General features: G+C 39.2%; 1 protein-coding gene across 15 annotated transcripts in view; it reads right to left on the reverse strand.

Moving 5' to 3' along the window:
* HUWE1 (HECT, UBA and WWE domain containing E3 ubiquitin protein ligase 1) overlaps positions 1-20,258 on the reverse strand; it is a 153,131-nt gene that overhangs the window by 82,217 nt on the left and 50,656 nt on the right. For 14 of the 15 annotated variants that reach the window (XR_012430238.1, XR_012430240.1, XR_012430239.1 and 11 more), the window contains exons 8-23: positions 19,221-19,283; positions 17,465-17,542; positions 16,544-16,591; positions 16,393-16,461; positions 15,916-16,015; positions 14,487-14,608; positions 13,748-13,898; positions 13,488-13,615; positions 12,734-12,874; positions 12,413-12,518; positions 10,824-11,066; positions 10,097-10,198; positions 9,533-9,613; positions 1,662-1,768; positions 1,292-1,469; positions 67-158 (exon numbers count right to left, since the gene is read on the reverse strand). Coding sequence is in view for 12 of the 15 variants with exons in the window: in XM_074029844.1 (XP_073885945.1) it covers positions 67-158; positions 1,292-1,469; positions 1,662-1,768; positions 9,533-9,613; positions 10,097-10,198; positions 10,824-11,066; positions 12,413-12,518; positions 12,734-12,874; positions 13,488-13,615; positions 13,748-13,898; positions 14,487-14,608; positions 15,916-16,015; positions 16,393-16,461; positions 16,544-16,591; positions 17,465-17,542; positions 19,221-19,283 (1,809 nt within the window). In the remaining 3 variants the exon portion in view is untranslated. The remainder of the gene's footprint in view (positions 1-66; positions 159-1,291; positions 1,470-1,661; positions 1,769-9,532; positions 9,614-10,096; positions 10,199-10,823; positions 11,067-12,412; positions 12,519-12,733; positions 12,875-13,487; positions 13,616-13,747; positions 13,899-14,486; positions 14,609-15,915; positions 16,016-16,392; positions 16,462-16,543; positions 16,592-17,464; positions 17,543-19,220; positions 19,284-20,258) is intronic. The other variant, XM_005593658.4, reaches the window with a different exon arrangement.

Genomic DNA, 20,258 nt, shown 5'->3' on the forward strand with positions numbered 1-20,258 from the left:
AATCTTCTAAAACCTTCCCCTTCTCTGCTCTCTCATGCTCATGATCACATCCTTATCACTTTCTACCTTGATGATGGCAGTCGTTGCATCTGTTTTAAGGGTGGGCTGATGTCTCATGAGCTCATCGACAGCACTCCCCAGGTTGGATGCAGTATCCCCTTAAGGCAAAAAATGAACTGTTAGAATTAGAAAGACTGAAGAAAATAGAGCTTGGGCTCTTTTCTGTACCAACATAAGGTGGAAAGAAAAAACTGAGCCTGGTTATGATTTTCTTAAAAGACTTTATGTCACCCAGGCTGGAGTGCAGTGTCACGATCTCCTGGACTCAAGCGATCCTCCCACCTGTCCTCCAAGTAGCTGGGACTACAGGTGTGTGCCACCATGCCTGAAGAAATTTTTGTATTTTTTGTAGAGATGGGATTTGGCCATGTTGCCCAGGCTGGTCTCAAACTCCTGTGCTCAAGTAATTTGCCCACCTTGGCCTCCCAAAGTGCTAGGTGTGTGCCACCGTGCCAGGCCAGGCTGTTGTGATTTTTTTTTTTTCTATTTTTTTTTTTTTTGGTTGTGATTTTCTAATGCCACAGCTTCTTTAAAGAATTTACACCCAGCCCCTATCCCCCAAATTACGGGGGAAAAGGAAGGAATCAGTTTAGTAAACTATTTTAAAGTAACTATGTGTGCTGCACTCTACTCTGGCAATCTCTGCTGTCAAGATCTAAACTAGTATTACAGAGTGAGAGAGAAGAAAGATGTACAAACCATTAACCCTCTGGCTGCTCCGGTTAAGAATGATAGTGTCTAAATGCTACAGCAGTGGCTGAAAAGTACAAAGCACATTTTTGAAAACTGTAATCTTTCTGGAGCCCTACCTTCTTGCTAATAATCTCTCAATGATCTGGTCTCAAGTATACTGAGTAAAAAAAACTATCCATGTGTCGTTATCTTAGAGAGTTGGACATTAGAACACCAGATTACCAGATGAACACCTCAGGACTCCATATTTCTCATTGCTGCAGACTAGGTGGTGAACCTGGAAATCTACCACTGCTTCTTAATACCTGTTTTCTACTAGTACCATGACAATGCAATGGTGAACTGTTGAGAAGCATGGAAATATTATGAGCAGAGAAGCTAAAGATGAAGTATTCCTTCCGAATTATAATAGAATGTATGATGATAATCCCCATTAAACTTAGCAAACCTAATCAGTAAAATGATGAGAGAGATCAAGGAAGAGTTTCCTTGCAAACTAAATCAATTTTCTACTATAAAATAAATCTTAACAACTTACCAAGGGGATCAGAACTTCTCCTCCTCCGCATGGCTGGGAGGTAATCTGGAGACAGAAGAACTTTGAAGAGGCGTTCAAAAGGCTGACACTGAACAAAAGACTGAAGACCTCGGGCATTCAAGCAGAGTGCACTGAATACATTTGGGAGGGAGCCAAGGACTTCACGGGTAGCAGGAACCTAGAGAGAAAACAAAGTGAACTTGAATGCATCTAAAAGAGTGTAGACGCTAGGAAAATCCGGCCATGCGTATCAAGCTGAGACGGAAGGAATTTTGACAACCAGGTCCCAATTAGATTCAACACTACACACAGAAGAGAGAGGATTTTAACTCCCTAAGACATTCTTTACCGAGTAGCAGAAAAGACTTACATCTTTGATAAGCAGTGCATGCAGCATGACATCTGTCAATCCATTGTCCTGGAGTGAGGAGAGCAGTGATGGTTCTTGAAATACAAACACAGTCACCACTTCAGTAGCTAAAAAAAGATGAGAAAATATGGAAAACTGAGAGATTCCTCACAGGAATTGAAAACAAAACACCAAAAGCTTAAAAAAAAAAATACACTCTCAATGTATAGCAATTTAAACCCTTGTGCTTACTATGAAATTAAAGATCGTAATACTGTTCCATCAGAGATTCATCACTATAAAGAATCTAGTGACTACACTTCCAGGATTTTTATGGGCATATTTTTACATAAATGAGGTTACACTGTTTTATATATCTTGCTTTTCCCCACAATTGTTATACTGTATAATGTACTCTACCGATACAATGACCCATTCATTTTGAATGACTGCCTACTATTCCACTAAACGCATGTACCACATGTATAGAAATCACTCCTCAATTGTGAAAATGATAAACCTAAACACATACCCGTTTTTGTCTGCTTTTAACAGGAAAAAAAATCTATGATGTAGGTTTGCTGGGTTAAAGCAAATGCAAGCTTAACTGATGAAAATAGATAAACTGCCTCGTACAACAATTTTAAACTATCATCAGCAATGTGAGAGTCCTTGAGTATTAATCTGACCAGTTTTTGACATTATAATATTTAGAAATTGCAGTAATAACTACCAAAGCTTCTGGAACATGGGAAAAACTCTACTCAAGAGGAAATAGTATAGCATTAAGGCATTTATTAAAAAGTAACCAAACAAGCTATGAAGAATTAACAGAAAAAAGGATTCACCGAAACCAAAAGCAAAAAAGATAAACAAAGCCAATATCTAGCTTTGTGAAGACACTGGAAAAGCTTATAAACCTATGGAAAATAAAAGCAACAATATAAATTAGAAAAAAGAGCAGTAATATAGATTTGGAATGAGAAAGGAGATTTAACTAGATACAGAAAAAAAAAGTTTATTCTACAAAGTGTATGCCAACAAGTGAAATAATATAAATTAGAAAAAAGAGCAGTAATATACGTGAGGAATGAGAAAGGAGATTTAACTAGATACAGAAAAATATATTCTACAAAGTGTATGCCAACAAGTGAAATGTATAGTTTAATAAGAAAATGTCATAAAAATCAAATCTCAGGAAGTGACAGCAGAGCAGATTAGACCAATAACAAGAATTTTTTCTTTTTTATTGAGACGGAGTCTCACTCTGTCGCCCAGGCTTGAGTGCAGTGGCACAATCTCAACTCACTGCAGCCTCCACCTCCTGGGTTCAAGCGATTCTCCGGCCTCAGCCACCTGAATAGTTGGGATTACAGGTGCCCATCACGCCTGGCTAATTTTTTCATTTTTAGTAGAGATGGGGTTTTTACCAGATTGGCCAGCTGGTTTTGAACTCCTAACCTCAGGCGATCTGCCTGCCTCCGTCTCCCAAAGTACTGGGATTACAGGTGTGAGCCACCGCGCCCGTTCTAGAATTTTTAAAAGTTAAAAAAAAAAAAAAAAAAAAAATCCAGGTAATAGAGAGGCACCAAGCCAAAAGTTTTATTAAACCTTCCAGGAATAATTAAGACAAGGCTTCCCAACTCATAAGACTACAATAACTACAATAACTTTGATTTAAAAATCTGACAAAGAGGAATATACATACAACACCCATAAACCATGTATATAGAACAAACTTGTTTATGGTAATGCCTAAGATCTAAAAGAAAGCAGAGGATTTTCTATTCAAGTTGGTGAATATAGCATCTCTCCTTTATCCCAAATGCTAGGGGAATGGCAGATATATAGTAATTACCGGGGACCAACAGTTTCCAATGGCCTTTGGGATTCCCTCATGGGCTATAAAATTCTGAAAAATTTAAGTCCTTTTTGGGGTTCCTATTGGTATATGACACTCCCCTCGATTGACTTACATTTGTAGAAATGTATGAATTCTATAGAGTCACTAAAATTGAGTATTTAAAAATTAAAATTAGTGTTCTACAAGCAATTACTAAGACAACAAACCTGTTGTTTTATTAAGAGGTCGCCTGTAATCCCAGCACTTTGGGAGGCCGAGACGGGCGGATCACGAGGTCAGGAGATCGAGATCATCCTGGCTAACACAGTGAAACCCCGTCTCTACTAAAAAATACAAAAAAACTAGCCGGGCGAGGTGGCGGGCGCCTGTAGTCCCAGCTACTCGGGAGGCTGAGGCAGGAGAATGGCGTGAATCCAGGAGGCGGAGCTTGCAGTGATCCGAGATCCGGCCACTGCACTCCAGCCTGGGTGACAGAGCGAGACTCCGTCTCAAAAAAAAAAAAAAAAAGAGGTCGCAATGACACTGTGCACTGGGACCCCTACATAAAAACACTGATAACCAAGAATTAGAGTTAAAGGGTATATACACGCACAGAGCAATCAGCTCAGTGTGGAACCAATCAACTAAAAAAGGGAAAAAAGGTAATTAGGGTTTCCAGGAGAAAGTAAAAAGAAATCAGAGAAATAGAAAAAAAAAAAAAAAAAAAAAAGAAGAAGCAGGAAATATACACAGATAAGAACAAGAACCAGTCTGACACCACGGTTATCTACAATAACGTAGCATTAGAATACAATGAAGAAAGCAGCCACCAATTTCTGAAAGAGAAGTCTAACACCTTAAAAATTACCCACAGATGGACTTCAATAGAACTGAAAATGAATCCAAGAGAGTTTGAAAAGTCAACGTTACAAAGGAGAGGAGAGGAGGGGAGGGGAGGAGAGGAGGGGAGGGGAGGGGAGAGGAGTAAAGGCAGGCAGGTCATCACAATCCCTGGGCCCAAACGCCACTGCATCCCCATGCCACTAGCCATACTCAAACCCTAGCCTCCCAGTATGTTCTTTGTGCCCTGTCTTGCCATTGGCATCAACACCAACGGGGGCTCACCATACCAGACGTGAACACTCCTTTTCTCACTGGCAAATCAATTTTTTTGGGCCACTGCCCCCAATCTGCTGGCACAAATCGCTACGCCCTCACAACTGATTGTTATACAGACCTATTCTTGGCTTATCCTTCCTGCCAAACCACTGCCAACACCACCATTATAGGCCTCAGTTAGTTCCCTCTGGGCTTCTGGTAACACCGACTCTGACCAGGGTATGCATGTTACCGCTCATTCAGTCTGGGCATGGACCTTTTAAAACAAGGCATCATCTTGGAGCTTCCATTTGTCTTTTTTTTTTTTTTTTTTTTTTTTGAGACAAAGTCTTACTCTGTTCCCCAGGCTAGAGTGCAGTGGCGCAATTATAGCTCACTGCAGCCTCAACCTCCAGTACTTAAGTGATCCTCCCACCTCAGCTTCCTGAGTAGCGCACCAGCATTTATTTGTTTTAGAGACAGGATTTCACACGTTGCCCAGGCTGGTCTCAAACTCCTGGGCTCAAGCAATCTGCCTGTCTCAGCATCCCAAAGTGCTGGGATTACAGGTGTGAGCCAGTGCCTGGCCCATTTGTTTTACTGTTCACAGAAAGCAGGCCTAATAGAAGCATAATGGCTTGTTCAATGCTCTCTTAAACTTACAAAGTGGACAATGGTCTCTTAAATGGATCTCTCTTTTGCCGATTGCCTTAGTTATATGACATCCTGAAAAAACACGACTAGTGCTTCCTTTGTCCCCTTTCTAGCCTCAAAATGAGATACTTTCCATCTATGAGTCTATAATACCCAAACAGAATCCCTCTCACTTAACGACACCTCCTCATTTGATGTTGGTGCAATCCATGGTGGACAGGTGCCTAGACTGAAAGTAGATAACAGGATGGGACCCACAGAAAATTGAGGGCCCTCACCCTCTAAGACTATGCAGAAGGTCTCTGCCAAAGTCCTTTCCTAATATGATGGTTTTAAAGGATTGCTAACTAGAGATCTCTCTTCGTAGGAAATGAAGGTCTTGGTCTCTCTGCCTGGGTCCACATACACAACTGTATGGTTCCTCCAAAGAGGAAAGAAAAATCTTAAGTTAGTTCCTAATACCAACATTCTTAGACAGGAAGCTAGTTCTGGATCCACCTTATTATAGAGGTATTGAATGGGAGACTATTGCAGGATATGGGATGGCAATGCCTGTGATTTCCATAATAAACTGGCATTTCGACATGCCAAAAGTCTATGCACCACGGGCCTGAAAATATCTTTGTGGAATATTCTGGCTCTAGTTGGCCTGTCTATACCTCATTTGGCTCATGGTCTGGGTCTGGGATACTACTACTCCAGCTCAATGCCAAACTTCTTGGGCTCCTTTTTGTCCATACTGTGATCCCACTTGTTTGGGGGTAATTAGTCCGCAGCTTCCCTATCTGAAATTATTCTACAACTCTTTTATAATAATTTCTCAAGTGTGAGCCTAGGGCTTCTATCTATACAGCATACCAAAGCATCCTAGATGATGATTTCAGCACAACTGACAGTCCCAACCTTGATGCTGACACCCTCAAGATAGTAAATGCCCTTGTAACTGCCCCCATATGACTCTTCATAACTCCACTGCCCCATCAACTCTTTGACAGCCAGCCCACACTCCACTTTCACTATTTACACTCTAATTTCACTATTCCAGTCACTACCTATATTTCCTGCTTCCCCTCACTCAACCTGATAGATCGTATCTATGTATTAGGTACACAAAATGCCACCTACATACTAAACCTCCTGCAATATTAACAGACACCCTAGCCCAGGCAACCACTTATACAACTGTATCTTGCTCCCTTGGAGGATTTTAATACTCATATTGACTACCTGCTACACTCTCTGGTTAAGCAGTCAATCATAAGCACGATGACGTTAGCATAGGCTACAAACAGACCCGAACAGACAACATGAGGTTGGTAAGGCAGGAGGTGAGAAAGAAGAGAGGGGAGTTGAGGGAAGTTACATGGGATACTACAAATGAAATACAAGTGGCTAAAAGTGGCACAGAAGAAAGAGCCAGAGGTCGGACATGTGAGGGAGAAGGAGTCAGAATATTTAGTGAGTTTGAGTGTGAAATTATAAGCAGGACATCGTGACCTCACTGGGTGCTTCCTCATTAGCTTCCCCCTTAAGGATTTCATATTTTTCCCAGCCTCTGCCACCAACTGATAGTACATACAATGATGCCCCCCTGTTGAGAATGTCCACCCTAATATAAATTTACTCCCTAGAAACTTCACCTTCCAACCTCCTGGTCTGATTCTTCTGTGTTATAACTCCTGCTCAGCAGGGTTATACATTCTATTCAGTGATCCTGTTCCCTTCTACCCATACAAGCTGACCTATGTACTATGGACATTTAGTGCCCAGGGCACCTCAAATCCAACTAGAAAGTCTAGCTGTTTTATCAGGTCTTGCCACAAAAGGGAGCACTTTTTACCTCTTCTGGGCCTCATCAGAATCTTTGGTGTAATGGGCACAAGTTTAGGTATTTCCAGTTCTGTAACACAGATTCAACTCATAGAGGTTACCCAGACATGTTGTAACTCCTGGAAGACCACATTAACCAAACAGTTCAGGCCTTAGAAGCCCTCAATGAGGGACAAAGCAGTTTAGTTACTATGACAGTCGATAACAGATTGGCATGAAACTACCTACTGGGATTTCAAGGTAGTGCTTGTGTCTTAAAGGGACCTCCCGTTGCATGATCATTAATAAAGAAAAGGTATCCAGAATAGTTCAACAAAAATAAAAGAAACTCAAACAGCCAACTATATTATTAAAATACTCCAAGAGGTTCTCAGACCTCCCTTATGTCTTTCCTGAGCCATCTCCTTCCACCTGGAGTGAAAGGTTCTGTACTATCATTTAGAGAGCTAAAATAACAATGGCTAGTCTATTTAGGTTTGGCTTTGCAAATCTGGTCTCTCTCAAGTACAAGTGTATTTTATAGGAAAACTGGGAGGTTGCTATGCTGATTGAAATGTCAGAGATGAATTAAGAAAACCATAGGAAGGAAGCTGGACCTTCACTGACCTTTGATTTAGTGCTCTAAGTCTCATTTCCTGCCTGTGTCCTTCACTTCTGGCATCATCCTCATAGGGCTCACCTGCTCCTCACCACTACCCGAGCACCTAAGCACTATATCCTCTTGCTGCCTCCCTCTTTTAAACAATATCCCTGTCAATGGCAATTGTTGCCTCTTCTAAGCTTCCCATTTATTGAAAACTGCCTGTGTACTTCCTTTTCTCTTTCTCTCTGTTCTGGATTTTCTCCCAGAAGAGAGGCATTCTCCCTGCCCCTGGCCTTGAGACTTCCCCACCTGTAAAACAAATCTTAAAAACAAAACAAAACAAAAAACCAAAGAACTATTGTCTGAATTTTGCCATCTGAATCTAACCTTGGCAGAGAGCTTTTCCATAACATGGTGGAGTTGCTACACCACAAGAAAACTTCCTCAACCTGATAAAATTGACAAAACCTTCAACACAAAACCTCTGCTAACCTCATTCTTAATGGTAAAATATTAAATGCTTTCCCTCTAAATTCAGGAACAAAGCAAAGAGGCCCATTCTCATTTCTATCCAGCATTGTATCAGAAATCTTTCCTAACATAGTAAGACCAAAAAAAGGCACAAAGACCATAAAGAAAATAAAAATGTATTTGCAGATGGCAAGACTATGTAGAATATCCTAAGAAAACAAAACAAGGCCGGGGGCAGTGGCTCACGCCTGTAATCCCAGCACTTTGAGAGGCCAAGGCAGGTGGATCACGAGGTCAGGAGGTTGAGACCATCCGGGCTAACACGGTGAAACCCCATCTGTACTAAAAGTACAAAAAATTCTCCGGGTGTGGTGGTGGGCGCCTGTAGTCCCAGCTACTCTGGAGGCTGAGGCAGGAGAATGGCGTGGGCCCGGGAGGCGGAGCTTGCAGTGAGCCGAGATCGCGCCACTGCACTCCAGCCTAGGTGACAGAGTGAGGGCTCCGTCTCAAAAAAAAAACAAAAAACAAACAAAAAAACCACACAAAACGAATATGCACTAATAAATGAATTGTGCAAGATTAAAGGCTACAAGGTTAATAAACAAAAATCCCAAATTTCTTCAGCAAGGGGGGAACGAAGTATCTAAGTTGTAGTAGCCAAAAATAGTCTCCCCAACACCCCAAAATGTAAAACAGTGCTCACTACTACAAGGAGATTTTCCCTATTTCCACGTCTCCAACTTAACTCCTTTAGCGTTTTAAGAATTCTAGCACAGATAAGCCAAATGTATGATAATGCTACTTATTACAAATGAAGGTATATTTGGCACCCAGAAAATAGATATTTACTTAAAACTGAATTCTGACCTTTCTTTATTGCATCACCAATAAGACAGATATCTACCCGACCTCTCTGTGTTTTATATCCTTGCAGGATTTTACTATTGACATTTGTCTACTGTCCAGGTAGACAGTAAAGACGGGGTTTTGCCATTTTGGCCAGACTCGTCTCAAACTCCTTACCTCAGGTGATCCACCCACCTCGGCCTCCCAAAGTGCTGGGATTACAGGCATGAGCTTCCATGCCCGGCCTCTCTGTGTTTTATTTCCTTGCGGGATTTTACTATTCACATTTGTCTACTAAAAACACAAAAATTAGCCAGGCATGGTGGCAGGCACCTCTAATCCCAGCTACTCGGGAGGCTGAGGCAGGAGACTTGCTTGAACCCGGGAGGCAGAGGTTGCAGTGAGCAGAGATTATGCCACTACACTCTAGTCTGGGCAACAGAGTAAGACTCTGTCTCAAAAATAAATAAATAAATAAATAAATAAATAGTAAGTAAATAAATATACAGAGAGAAAGCTCTGCCAGGTTATCCCAAATTGTTATAACCAACTATCAACTCCACTTACCTAGGAGGAAGAGTGATGGGCCATAGTATTCTGCATTGCTGATGATGTGTTTCAGGGAGGTAGGCAGAGAACCATCCATCACTAAGAGAAAAGTGAACATTACGGAGAATATGATTAGTTTGGAAAGGTGTGAGGAGTGGGGATAACTGAGTGATATGTATTATCACACTGTGGTCCTCAAAGCCTGTGTTAATTCTAATCTAATGGCCCCTAGTTGTCTCCTACTATTTTATTATTTGTTCTTTGTCCATGCAATAGGCTTTCTAACATGGGTTAAAAAAAAAAAGAACACAAACACCTAAGAGTCAGAGAGGGGTAATAAGATGGAATTAAGCACAGAGTCAAAAGCTGGAAAAGGGGGAAAACATGGTAAATCATTATGAAAATAGCTAAGCAACCCTTACATCTAGGAAAAGTGACAAAAAACAACTAAAAGCTAGTGAAAATGGCACGGCCTTTACCAAAGACTGCCTTGTAGAACAACAGGTGCCAGAACAGTATGACAAGAACCGATCTTTTAGAGAGTAAAATATCCTCCAAAAAAAGTTATCTGGAATCAAATACCATGTCGTATGCCATCTGAGAAAGCAGGGTCTTGGATGGCCTTCTTGAGGAAATTCAACATGGATTTCAGAAGTGCTGCTCGTTGTGGAATACACTGGGCTCCTGGCAATGAAGAAAGACAAAAGAATTATGCAGAGTTGGCCATTAAACCACAATTAATAATAAACATAAAAAGCATGAAAATTACTCACTTTTCAAGAGAGTAATTAATAATAAACATAAAAAGCATGAAAAGATTAATACTCAATATTCCAAGCACATAAAACAAAATTTTAACAGACCCAAATACACTATAATAAAATTAGAAGACATTCGAAGTGAGGTCTCTGAATCTTGGGAAGAATACTTAATTAAGCTTTGAAATTGAAAAAATTACGAATACTTTTAATTTTACCAATACTAAAATTAAAAGTCTAAAGTAAAAAAGAAAAATTACAAAGTAAAAACGTTCAACTTTTTTTTACCTCACTCAGTTCCCATTTTGGATATTATCTGCCCTCCAACATGGCTGTTTTGATAATCAATGTACGAATTGTTGAAAAAGTATAAAATGCTATGAAAGACATGTTAATATAAGAAAATGGAACACCAGAATGGTGAAGGAGCATGAGTAGTCATGGGATGCTAACCTCCAAATGTACCATTTAAGTTCTGACTAAAGCCGCCTTCTTCAATAGTTTAATAACTCTACCACTGTGAAAGACTGCACATCTATGTGTGTACGCACCAGGACGGGGGCCAGGGCCCGGGCCGGGGCCAGGGCCGGGACCAGGACCGGGGCCAGGGCCGGGGCCAGGGCCGGGGCCGGGGCCGGGGCCAGGGCCGGGGCCGGGGCCGGGACTGGGACCGGGGCTGGGGCCAGAAGAGATGTTAGTGCTGCTGCTGGAACCTGATGCCCTTAATTCAACATCCAGCCTGTGCTCCATAGAGATGGATGAGCCTGGACTGCTTTCCATAGCCACATCTGCAACTAAAGTACAAATTATGATAAAGAAACTTACTAGAATAAAAGGTACCACAAAAAGAAAAATTTTGTTTGAGAAAATTTCTTCCATTAATGTGAAATGAATATAAAAATGAAGATCAGGAATGCTGAACCCCAAAATGAAAATATATCACTAGTTGCATGTATTAATACACACATATATATGTGTGTGTGTAAATTAACAATCCTACAGAAGTCCTTCAATATTTCTCACCTACCAAATTGGGGAAGAAGGGGAGAGTGGTAAGTAAAATGTGCAATTTCACATACTACTAGTTGGTAGTATACAAACAGGTACAGCTTTTCAAGAGAGTAATTAATAATAAACATAAAAAGCATGAAAAGATTAATACTCAGTATTCCAATCTGGAAGAATGTCTATGAAACACTGAATGAGCAATGCAAGATGAATAGTATGTTTATGATCTCATCTTCCCATTGTAAAACACTACATACTTAACATCAACATGTATTTGAATATGCACAAAAAAGCCTGGAAAGAACCACACCGAAACTAGTAGCTATGGTAGGTAAGTGACGATTCATTTTTACTTTATACACTTGAATAACTGAGTATAAGATACACAATCATTTACTACAGTTTATAAAATCTTTTAAGGCTCAATTAGTGATAAACTACTATTTACATTTTGAAATCACTGCAGCCTCAAACTCCCAGGCTCAGATGATCCTCCCACCTCAGCCTCCCAAGTAGCTGGGACCACAGGTGCATGCCACCCCACCGGGCTAACTTTTGCATTTTTCGTAATGACAGGGTTTTTGCCATGTTGCCCAGGCTGGCCTCGAACCCCTGGGCTCAAGTGATATGCCAGCCTCAGGGATGTTTCTGCCTACCCAAAAACCTTTTTACCTCTCCTTTCTCTTCTCAAAATAGGTAAAGTTTTAAAGGGTCCCATTTTAGAGTCTCTCTCTCTCTCTACCAAGCATATTTCTAATACCTAGGATGTTATCAGGCACTGCAGCAGTGAAAAAGACAATATCCTGATCCCATGGAGCTTGAATTTTAGTGGAAATAAGACAGTAAGAAATACGTAAGAAAATAATGTGATGAAACAAAACAGATTAACATCACAGCTATAGCATCTGCTTTACCTCCCATCTCTACTCCAAACAATTCGTACCTTTCTTTTCTGATTATCCTTGTGAAAAACAAATTTGCAAATCACTTACATAGAAAAAAATTTTTTGTTGCTTAAAGTATATACTCAAGTGAATTGCGTACTTTGGAATTTATGAGGAAGAATGAAAACTGGGGTGAGATGACAAAAAATCTCAAGCACAAAAATACTGACTTAATAACTGTTAATTACCATCCATATCAGTTTCCATTTCCTCTCCTTCCTGTGTAGTACTGGGTCTCTGGATCTTTGGCTTGATCACAAATGGACATTCTTTTCGGCACAAATCTACTTCATGCTACAATCAAGAGAAAAGTTGTAAGAAAATCAAGTGTATATATTTATATTTCAGGGATTAAAGACTATTATAATGGAAAAATACTGCAAGCAGATACACAGTTGATTTCTAGAAACAGAAGAGAGGTAAGACAGCTCTTTAGGGTTATCAGGACAATCCTTAGGTTCAGCTCTGAGTATTAAATTCTATGCAAAGTATTCCTTGTATAATAATACCTCAAGTCTATAAATGAAGATAGAAAGTCCACTATGGGATTGAAAAGCTGCCATATCCAGGTTGGTGATAAGGTCAACCACTCTGACGGCTCTGGTGACAAATGTTATCTGGTCCTGTTCATCTCCGAGAAACTTTATGACCTATCAGGGAGAAAAAGAGGCAAAAACAATGAACTATAAAGACACAAAGTTGTAAAAATTGCATTCTTTTGTATACATGTAGTCTGGGGCCTCAGTAAGGCAGCACAGTATAGGGGGAAAGTATGTGTTTTATTTTTGGTGCCTGCCAAATGACAGTTCTATGACTTCTGCAACTCAACCTCTGAGGTAATGGGGACATCAATTATTTTGCAGGATTAAGTAAGATATTTAGGGGAAAAAAAGCTGGTGCTCAGTGTTCTGCACATAGTAAAGGCTATTACTACTACAATACAATTTACAAAGTACCTTGACATATATTTTCCCTATGGTTGTGTAAAGGCATGATAACATGTGGCAATGTTTTAACCAGAACCCATGACCTCCTGACCATTCTACACTATGATAAAGTCTCAATAATGGAAGTAGCTGCTCTTAAACGTTGTTAATAACTAGAAAGTCAAATTGGCCTTTCAGTTAAGTATAACTTTTTCCGGATAAGCTTTCTTATATTATTTGCCCTCACTGTGCAACACCCCAAACTTGCATCTCTATACCCTTCGTTGATTTCTCCATGTAGTTTAAAAAAAAAAAAAAAAAAAAAACCATACGGTACCTTCAATAAGGCTTCCATCATTCCACAGGAAACCAAGGCTTCACCACCAGCATCATAGCTGGCCAGATGGTATAAAAAAGAGAAGAGAGCAGTGGCAAACTGGTGAGGGTATGGATCCATGGAAGGATCTACAAGGGAGGTGGAGAGAGGGAGAACAAAAACAAGCTCAAAATTGCTGTTAAGCGGGCAGGATGTTAAAAAAGACAAAGGCAGAGGGCAAAGGTTTCTTCTTGCCTAAGATAATCACCATCAAAACTTACCAATCATGGCCTGGATACAGTTCCTTACAAGCACTGGCAAAAATCCATGGTAGGAGGCAGTTCCAGTACAGTCAATAATACTGCTGAGTTTGGGAGTTCTCTCCAAGTGGACAATTGATGTTAATGTTCGTAAAGAAGCTGCTTTAATCTCCTATTAAATTAGAAGGTAAACATATAATGCGTTAAATATAATAAGACGACTGAACCAAGTTCCAGTCGCTAATATCCAAACTTTAAAATATAGGTCATTCCACTGGTAACTGCTTGAGGGGATGGAGGTCTGCTGAGAGCAACAATGAAAAACCTAGTATTTGTTAGTTTTGCAGTTTAATACCCAAAGAGGGAAGTACTGGGAGTTCTTTCTAACCCTCTGGGAAAAACCAAAAGACAAACAAGCATAAGCCTGATATACAGACAACATTAATGCAGGATCCCTGATTCAAAAATCTGAAATATTCCCAAATCCAAAACTTTGGGAATACCTGCATGCCAGAAGTGGAAAATCCCACACCTGACCTCATGGACAAAACTATTTGAAATATTGTATATAATTGCCTTCAGATTATGAATATAATATGTATATGAAACATCAGTGAATTTCGTGTTTAAACTTAGTCCCATGCCCAAGATATCTCATTATGTATATGCAAATCCCCCTCCCCCAAAAAAAACCTCAAGTCCAAAACACTTCTGGCCCCAAGTGTTACAGATAAGGGTTACTCAACCTGTAAATACTTACCATAAGCTGCTTATCCGTTATCTGAAGGACATCTACCAACTCCTCTATCAAGCCATTATACAAGATACTGTTTGCTGATTCCTGCAAGGCATTGGAATACACTGCAAAAGGAGAAACAAACACTTTAGGCAAGAAGGCAGTGGTCAAGCCACTGCCCAATGACAAACTTTTTGGTATCTATAGGTTCTGGGGAAGAATTCCATTCCCAACCAGCAATGGAGGGCAGAATCATCACCAAATTAAATTCTGAAGGACTGGATCAAATACAAGTGATAAGCTCTAAATAGACACTAAACTGACAGATTCCGCTACTAAAGGTATTATCAGTCTCGAGAAAGAATTTTGGGGGATGGAAATAGGAAAAGTTCTGAGTTAATTTTTCATAACATTACTACTCAATATAACTTCATTATGCCTTGGATATAAGATTTCCATTTTAGTCTCTTCCTATGCTTCTGCTTTTACTGTAAACACTTGTAAAGAAGAGAATTTATGGACCATTGCAGAGTAAGTCAGAAATTCGTGTGACACTGTAGTAAAACTTGAGAATGTGTGTAATTCACATTCAATGAATTCCACAATGAGGTAATACCGGACACAGTACCCTGAAGCATAAACTAATGGGATTTGGGCATATTCATTTAGTTTTCAACAAAGATTTCCTGAGCACCCACTCACATGCCAGAAATCATGCTAGGTATGAGTACACATAAAAGAGCAAGAATTTCATGCCAAGGAACTCATAGTTTAAAAGAGAAGGCAAGTAATAACATAATGAACATTAATAATAATAGCAATGGTTACCATTTTATACCTTCTATGTGCTTGTTCTGTGCTAGATTGCTTTCTAGGTTTTCATTTAATCTTTAGACCAACGAACCTCTACGGTCAGTATCTCAATATTAAACAAATAAGCTGAGGCTGAGAAGATAAATGTAGCTAATAATCTACAGAATCAGGGCCAGAGTACAGGACTGATTCCAAAACCACGTGTTTTCCATTCTACTGTGCCACAGTAAAAGAAGTTAAATACACAGTATTGACTACTGAATATTTTCTGACTTACTTCAAAATGATACCCCTGAAAGGATGAGAGAGGAGGAAGACACAATGGCAAGAGAAAGAGTAGGGGGACAGTGAGCGATAGCTACAAGCATAACCATTTAAAAAAAAAAAAAAAAAGAGACGAATACCAAGAATAAACCCTGGTGACATGATGTCAATGAACATCATCATACCCTCTTTCTGGTCCAACATTAAGAAGCTCAAGGATAATGAATAAATACAGTGAATACTGGGAGGGGTGGAAGTATTTAAGTTGCTACCTAGGTAACTATAACAGGACTCATAGCAACAAAGATGAATGTTCAAAGCAAATCAGGCCCAAACTGTCTAATAGGGCCTGGTAATTAAAGTATTCTTCTCTTACCTAATATAGATATTGCATGCAGCCTGGCCTGAACTGCCTGCAATCGCTTCCTGTGATTAGAAAAGCCATGGGCCAATCGTATGTGTGTAAATAACAGCATCTGTAGAGAGATAAGACCTACATTTTAAAAACATCAATGAAGAAGGTGAATACTCTTTATGAGAGCTAACTCAAAAAACAACACAACTAAACGTTTTCTCCTTTGGCATCCAAAGTGTTGAGAAAGCTACCACCACTTATTAGCTGCTCACAGTGAGGTAGTTCATGTTTTCCTCAAACCCTCATAAGGACCTAGGAAGTTATTAAGTGTTAACCTCATAAAAGACGAGGAAACTAAGGCTCAAAGAAGCTAACAATTTGCCCATGGTCTGACTCCAAAGCTGACATTCTTTCTGCTATGCAATCTCCCACCCCAGTACACATCAATCTATTTAGATAACAACCACATCCTGTGGATATTTTAAAGCCAAATCATACCTGCTTATCCTTAGGAATGCTGTACATTTTGGTAAGAGATTCCATGATTTCAGAAGGGCTTTCTGAAATCTACATTAGAAAAAAAGATAGTTAGGAACAAAAAGTGAACCAAACATTAAGAAACCAGCCAAGAGTCAAAGATTCCTCTTACCTTGTCAAGTTGCTCTATGTGAATATAATGTAGTGTGTTACTAGTTGTCTAAAATTAAAAAAGACAAGAGAGCTGTAAGGAGTCACTGAACACTCTAGCTTCCCCTGCCATAGAGCTCCAAGGGCTGTCTGAAAACCAAGATGTCACCCGATAGGTTGAAGCCTAAGTGAATGCTCTTAAAATCAAGGTAACTTGAGAGTCCTCCAAAACATCCATCTTATATATATTCTTAGGAAAGCTCCTTTAAAACCAGTAGTATCAAACTATAATGCGCATAGCCAGGCACCTTTCATATTCTTCTTTGTCCTTTTCTAACCCTCCACTGACTTAATCTCCATAGCTTCAGTATTCATAGCAAAGACCGAATTCATGAAAATGGTTTCTCTTTGAACATGTATTAGAGTTGCTTTCAAGGCAATTAATCTAGAAATACTACTTATTTATTTATTTAACAGTATAGGTAGAAGAGAAATTATATTTTCACTAAGCTACTTCTAAACCAAACTCTTTAGTACCTCCTCAAACAATACAGAATGACCAGATAATTTAAGCAGGACACTATCGACAATATATAAAGACTTTTACAGGCTTCCTAAGTAGAGAAACCTGAGCCATCACCATTCATACTACTATACTACATGCTGGAATTCTCAGAGACTGTGGGAAAAGCACATAGGTCATAGCAGTGCCTCATAACGGATGGGACTTCCATATTTTGGCAGCCCCCAACATGAGACCCAACCTTATCAGAGTTGGGGATGCAATTAACACTCCTGAGGAGCTGCTAGGTATATTTATAGTTTGCGAGGGCAGCAGTGTAGCTCAAAACCATTTCTTCATTTAACTGATGAGTTCTAGAAGAGGCAATCCCAGTTACCGTAAACTGTAGACTTTGTCGGAACAAATCTGAATCAGACTCACCCTTTTCTCAATTTTGACCTCGGCCCCAGGATCTGCATAGAATTCAAAGTGTAGTGTAGTTGCACTGGGTGGATATTTCTGTGTATAAAGCACATCAAAGAATCAGACATTGAGTTTCAACTGATTATAAATATTATCCCCCACATCTTCCCTCAAAGTCCTAGCCACTTGTTCAACCTATTGTGGCAGAAGAACAAGCAGTACATTCAGTACTTACAGTGCCTTTAACTGTTTTACTGTTTGTCTTAGAGCAGAGCTCAGATAGGATGAGACTTTTCAAACAGAATCAAAAGGATAGAGCCCAGAGCTCCCAAACCTTCTGCATTTCATACTTACAAATTTCTAGTTTCCCTTTCTTGCAAGAGATCAATTTTGACTGTGGCTATTCCCAAGGGGGAAAAGAGGGGCAAGACTGCCAAGCAGTAATGAATAAAAATCCAAGAAAGGATAGAGAACAAATACCAGGGTTCAGAAACCAGCTAAAGAATGGAAAAGAACATTCTTACGAAAACCTTGTATCTATCTTCTGAAATATTTTATTCAAAGTATGCCTCATAGGCATGTCTTCATAATTCTTCAAACACTTTCCTTCTATACCATTCTACACCACTTCTCATGGTATGTTTTTCTGCACAGGTAGACACCAAGACAATATAAATCAGACCCTGAAAAAACATTCTCTTTAACTCCAGAAAAGTTACATGATGAACAAAAATAAGATAACAGCAGAGTGCCCACTAAAACATCTCACTGAAAGATACCACTAGCAGTGATTGCCTCCGGAAAATTAAAAAGTTACCACTGCATACCTTTTTATACTCTGAATTTTTTAACGTGTGTGTGTGTATATATATATATATATAAAACTTCCTTTTAAAGTACACGTTAACCTTTATGTTGTCAGAATTCCAAACTCTGAATATACTTCAAGATTTATGTAATTTTGATTATTAAACAGACAACACTCGCCGACTATATTACCCGATTATCTCTTCATAAAATAATCACTAAAGAAAAGTATGCCAGCTAACGTGGGAAAGTAACTTGATCTAATCTGTGGTTTTCTGAGACCAGAAAAGAGCCATTCTTTTTAGGAAAAGGCTTGCTAAGATAAATACGCTAAATTTCACTGCAGCCATTTGTGCTAAACATGACAAACTGACAAGACAAATTCCACATGGAAAATACAGTTGCTTCCAGATGCAAAATAATTATTGAAAACCAAATTGTGTTTTGTAGCTCCACAGCAACATATCAAAGCAGAAAGGAGGATGGCCTGAGCTAATAACTTAAGCATGGGTAAAAGGCAGAGAGATAAACAAGGAAAGCACATAAAACATTGTAAGTTCTCAATAAACCTAATGGTAGAATTGCTCTCCAAGCAGCCATTCCTAAATCACACCATACTGTCCAGAGTTCTGATACAATGTGAGAATGCAAGCAAACATACTTTCTGGGATTTAAAAAAAATCACATTAAAATCAATTCAACAAATATAGCTACCTACTCAAGAACTGGGTATGAACACACACTCTATTTCTCAGATTTTTTATCTACCGCCAGCACATCAAGAGCCCAAGCACTGATAGACTGCTTCCTATAGATGTGGCTCAGCTATGTCTGAACTGATCTTAGGTTCCTCAAAAGTCTTGATGTGAAGGAGCCACTTCATGTACCACAATTCGTTGTAAAGTAAGGTTCATAGAGAGGAAAACAGCTCTGTCAAAAGATACCCATATCCCAAAGAGTTACTTACCATCATATGCAAGTCTCTGCAACATTCTGCAAGTCCAAAGCCATTCTCCTTTCCACCCCAGCTCTTGAAAAAGGAAAAAGATAGTGTTAAGACAGTGCTTATGGTGACTTTGCGCCACTGCACTCCAGCCTAGGCAACAGAGTGAGACCTTAGCTCTCTTTCTCTCTATGTATATATACATACACACACATATATATATATATATTTAAGAGTGTGTGGCTGCTTGGAACATAATGTTGAGAAGACATCCAACGTGAAAGTCAAACAAGAGGAAAAAAGAACAGAAATAAGAACTTAAGATTCAAGGCAAGATGGTCTGTCTAAAGGTGATTTCTTCAATGAGATTAATTTCACTGTTCAGTGAGGATGCTCCTAGGAAGAACTCAAGCAGCAACTGCCAGCCATTGTATTCCACACCCCTGTAGTCACGTATGCTGACAGGTCGGTCATGTCCCATCAGGCCTTGCCTGAGGCTCTGCCTACTCACCTTCTGCACTAGGGAGGAATCACACTTTCCAGTTCCTCTCTTTTTGACATTAGCTGAGTTACAAGGCAGAAAATTCTGCCTTATTTATTACTACTGTACTTTGCCACTCAAATCTAAAAACTCATCAACAAGCCCCTGAGATAATGGGGGAATGGCTCAACTGGCTTCTAACTACAAAACTACTGTCATATAGTCTCACTACCTAGCCTGTATCTTCAACAGCCTTTAAAATATCACTTTAATATTAAGAGCATTATTGTATTTTTATTTTTAAATTATATATATAACTATTTTACATATATTACATAAAATATGTATTTATATATGTAAAATATATATATCTCCCTGCCTCATGGGGCAAGGCATATAGTTCAGGCAAACAATTGACAAAGTGAAAGAAATTAGATATCATCTGAAACAAATTTATTAATTTATCACGTCAAACTGAAAAGAGATTTTTATATTACAAATATAAAACATTTCATATAAAGATATATTTTGTATAATTTTTAAAATTATAAATATATAAATTTTATATAAATATATAAAAA

The sequence above is a fragment of the Macaca fascicularis genome, chromosome X (assembly GCF_037993035.2).
Source record: "Macaca fascicularis isolate 582-1 chromosome X, T2T-MFA8v1.1".
NCBI lineage: Eukaryota > Metazoa > Chordata > Mammalia > Primates > Cercopithecidae > Macaca > Macaca fascicularis.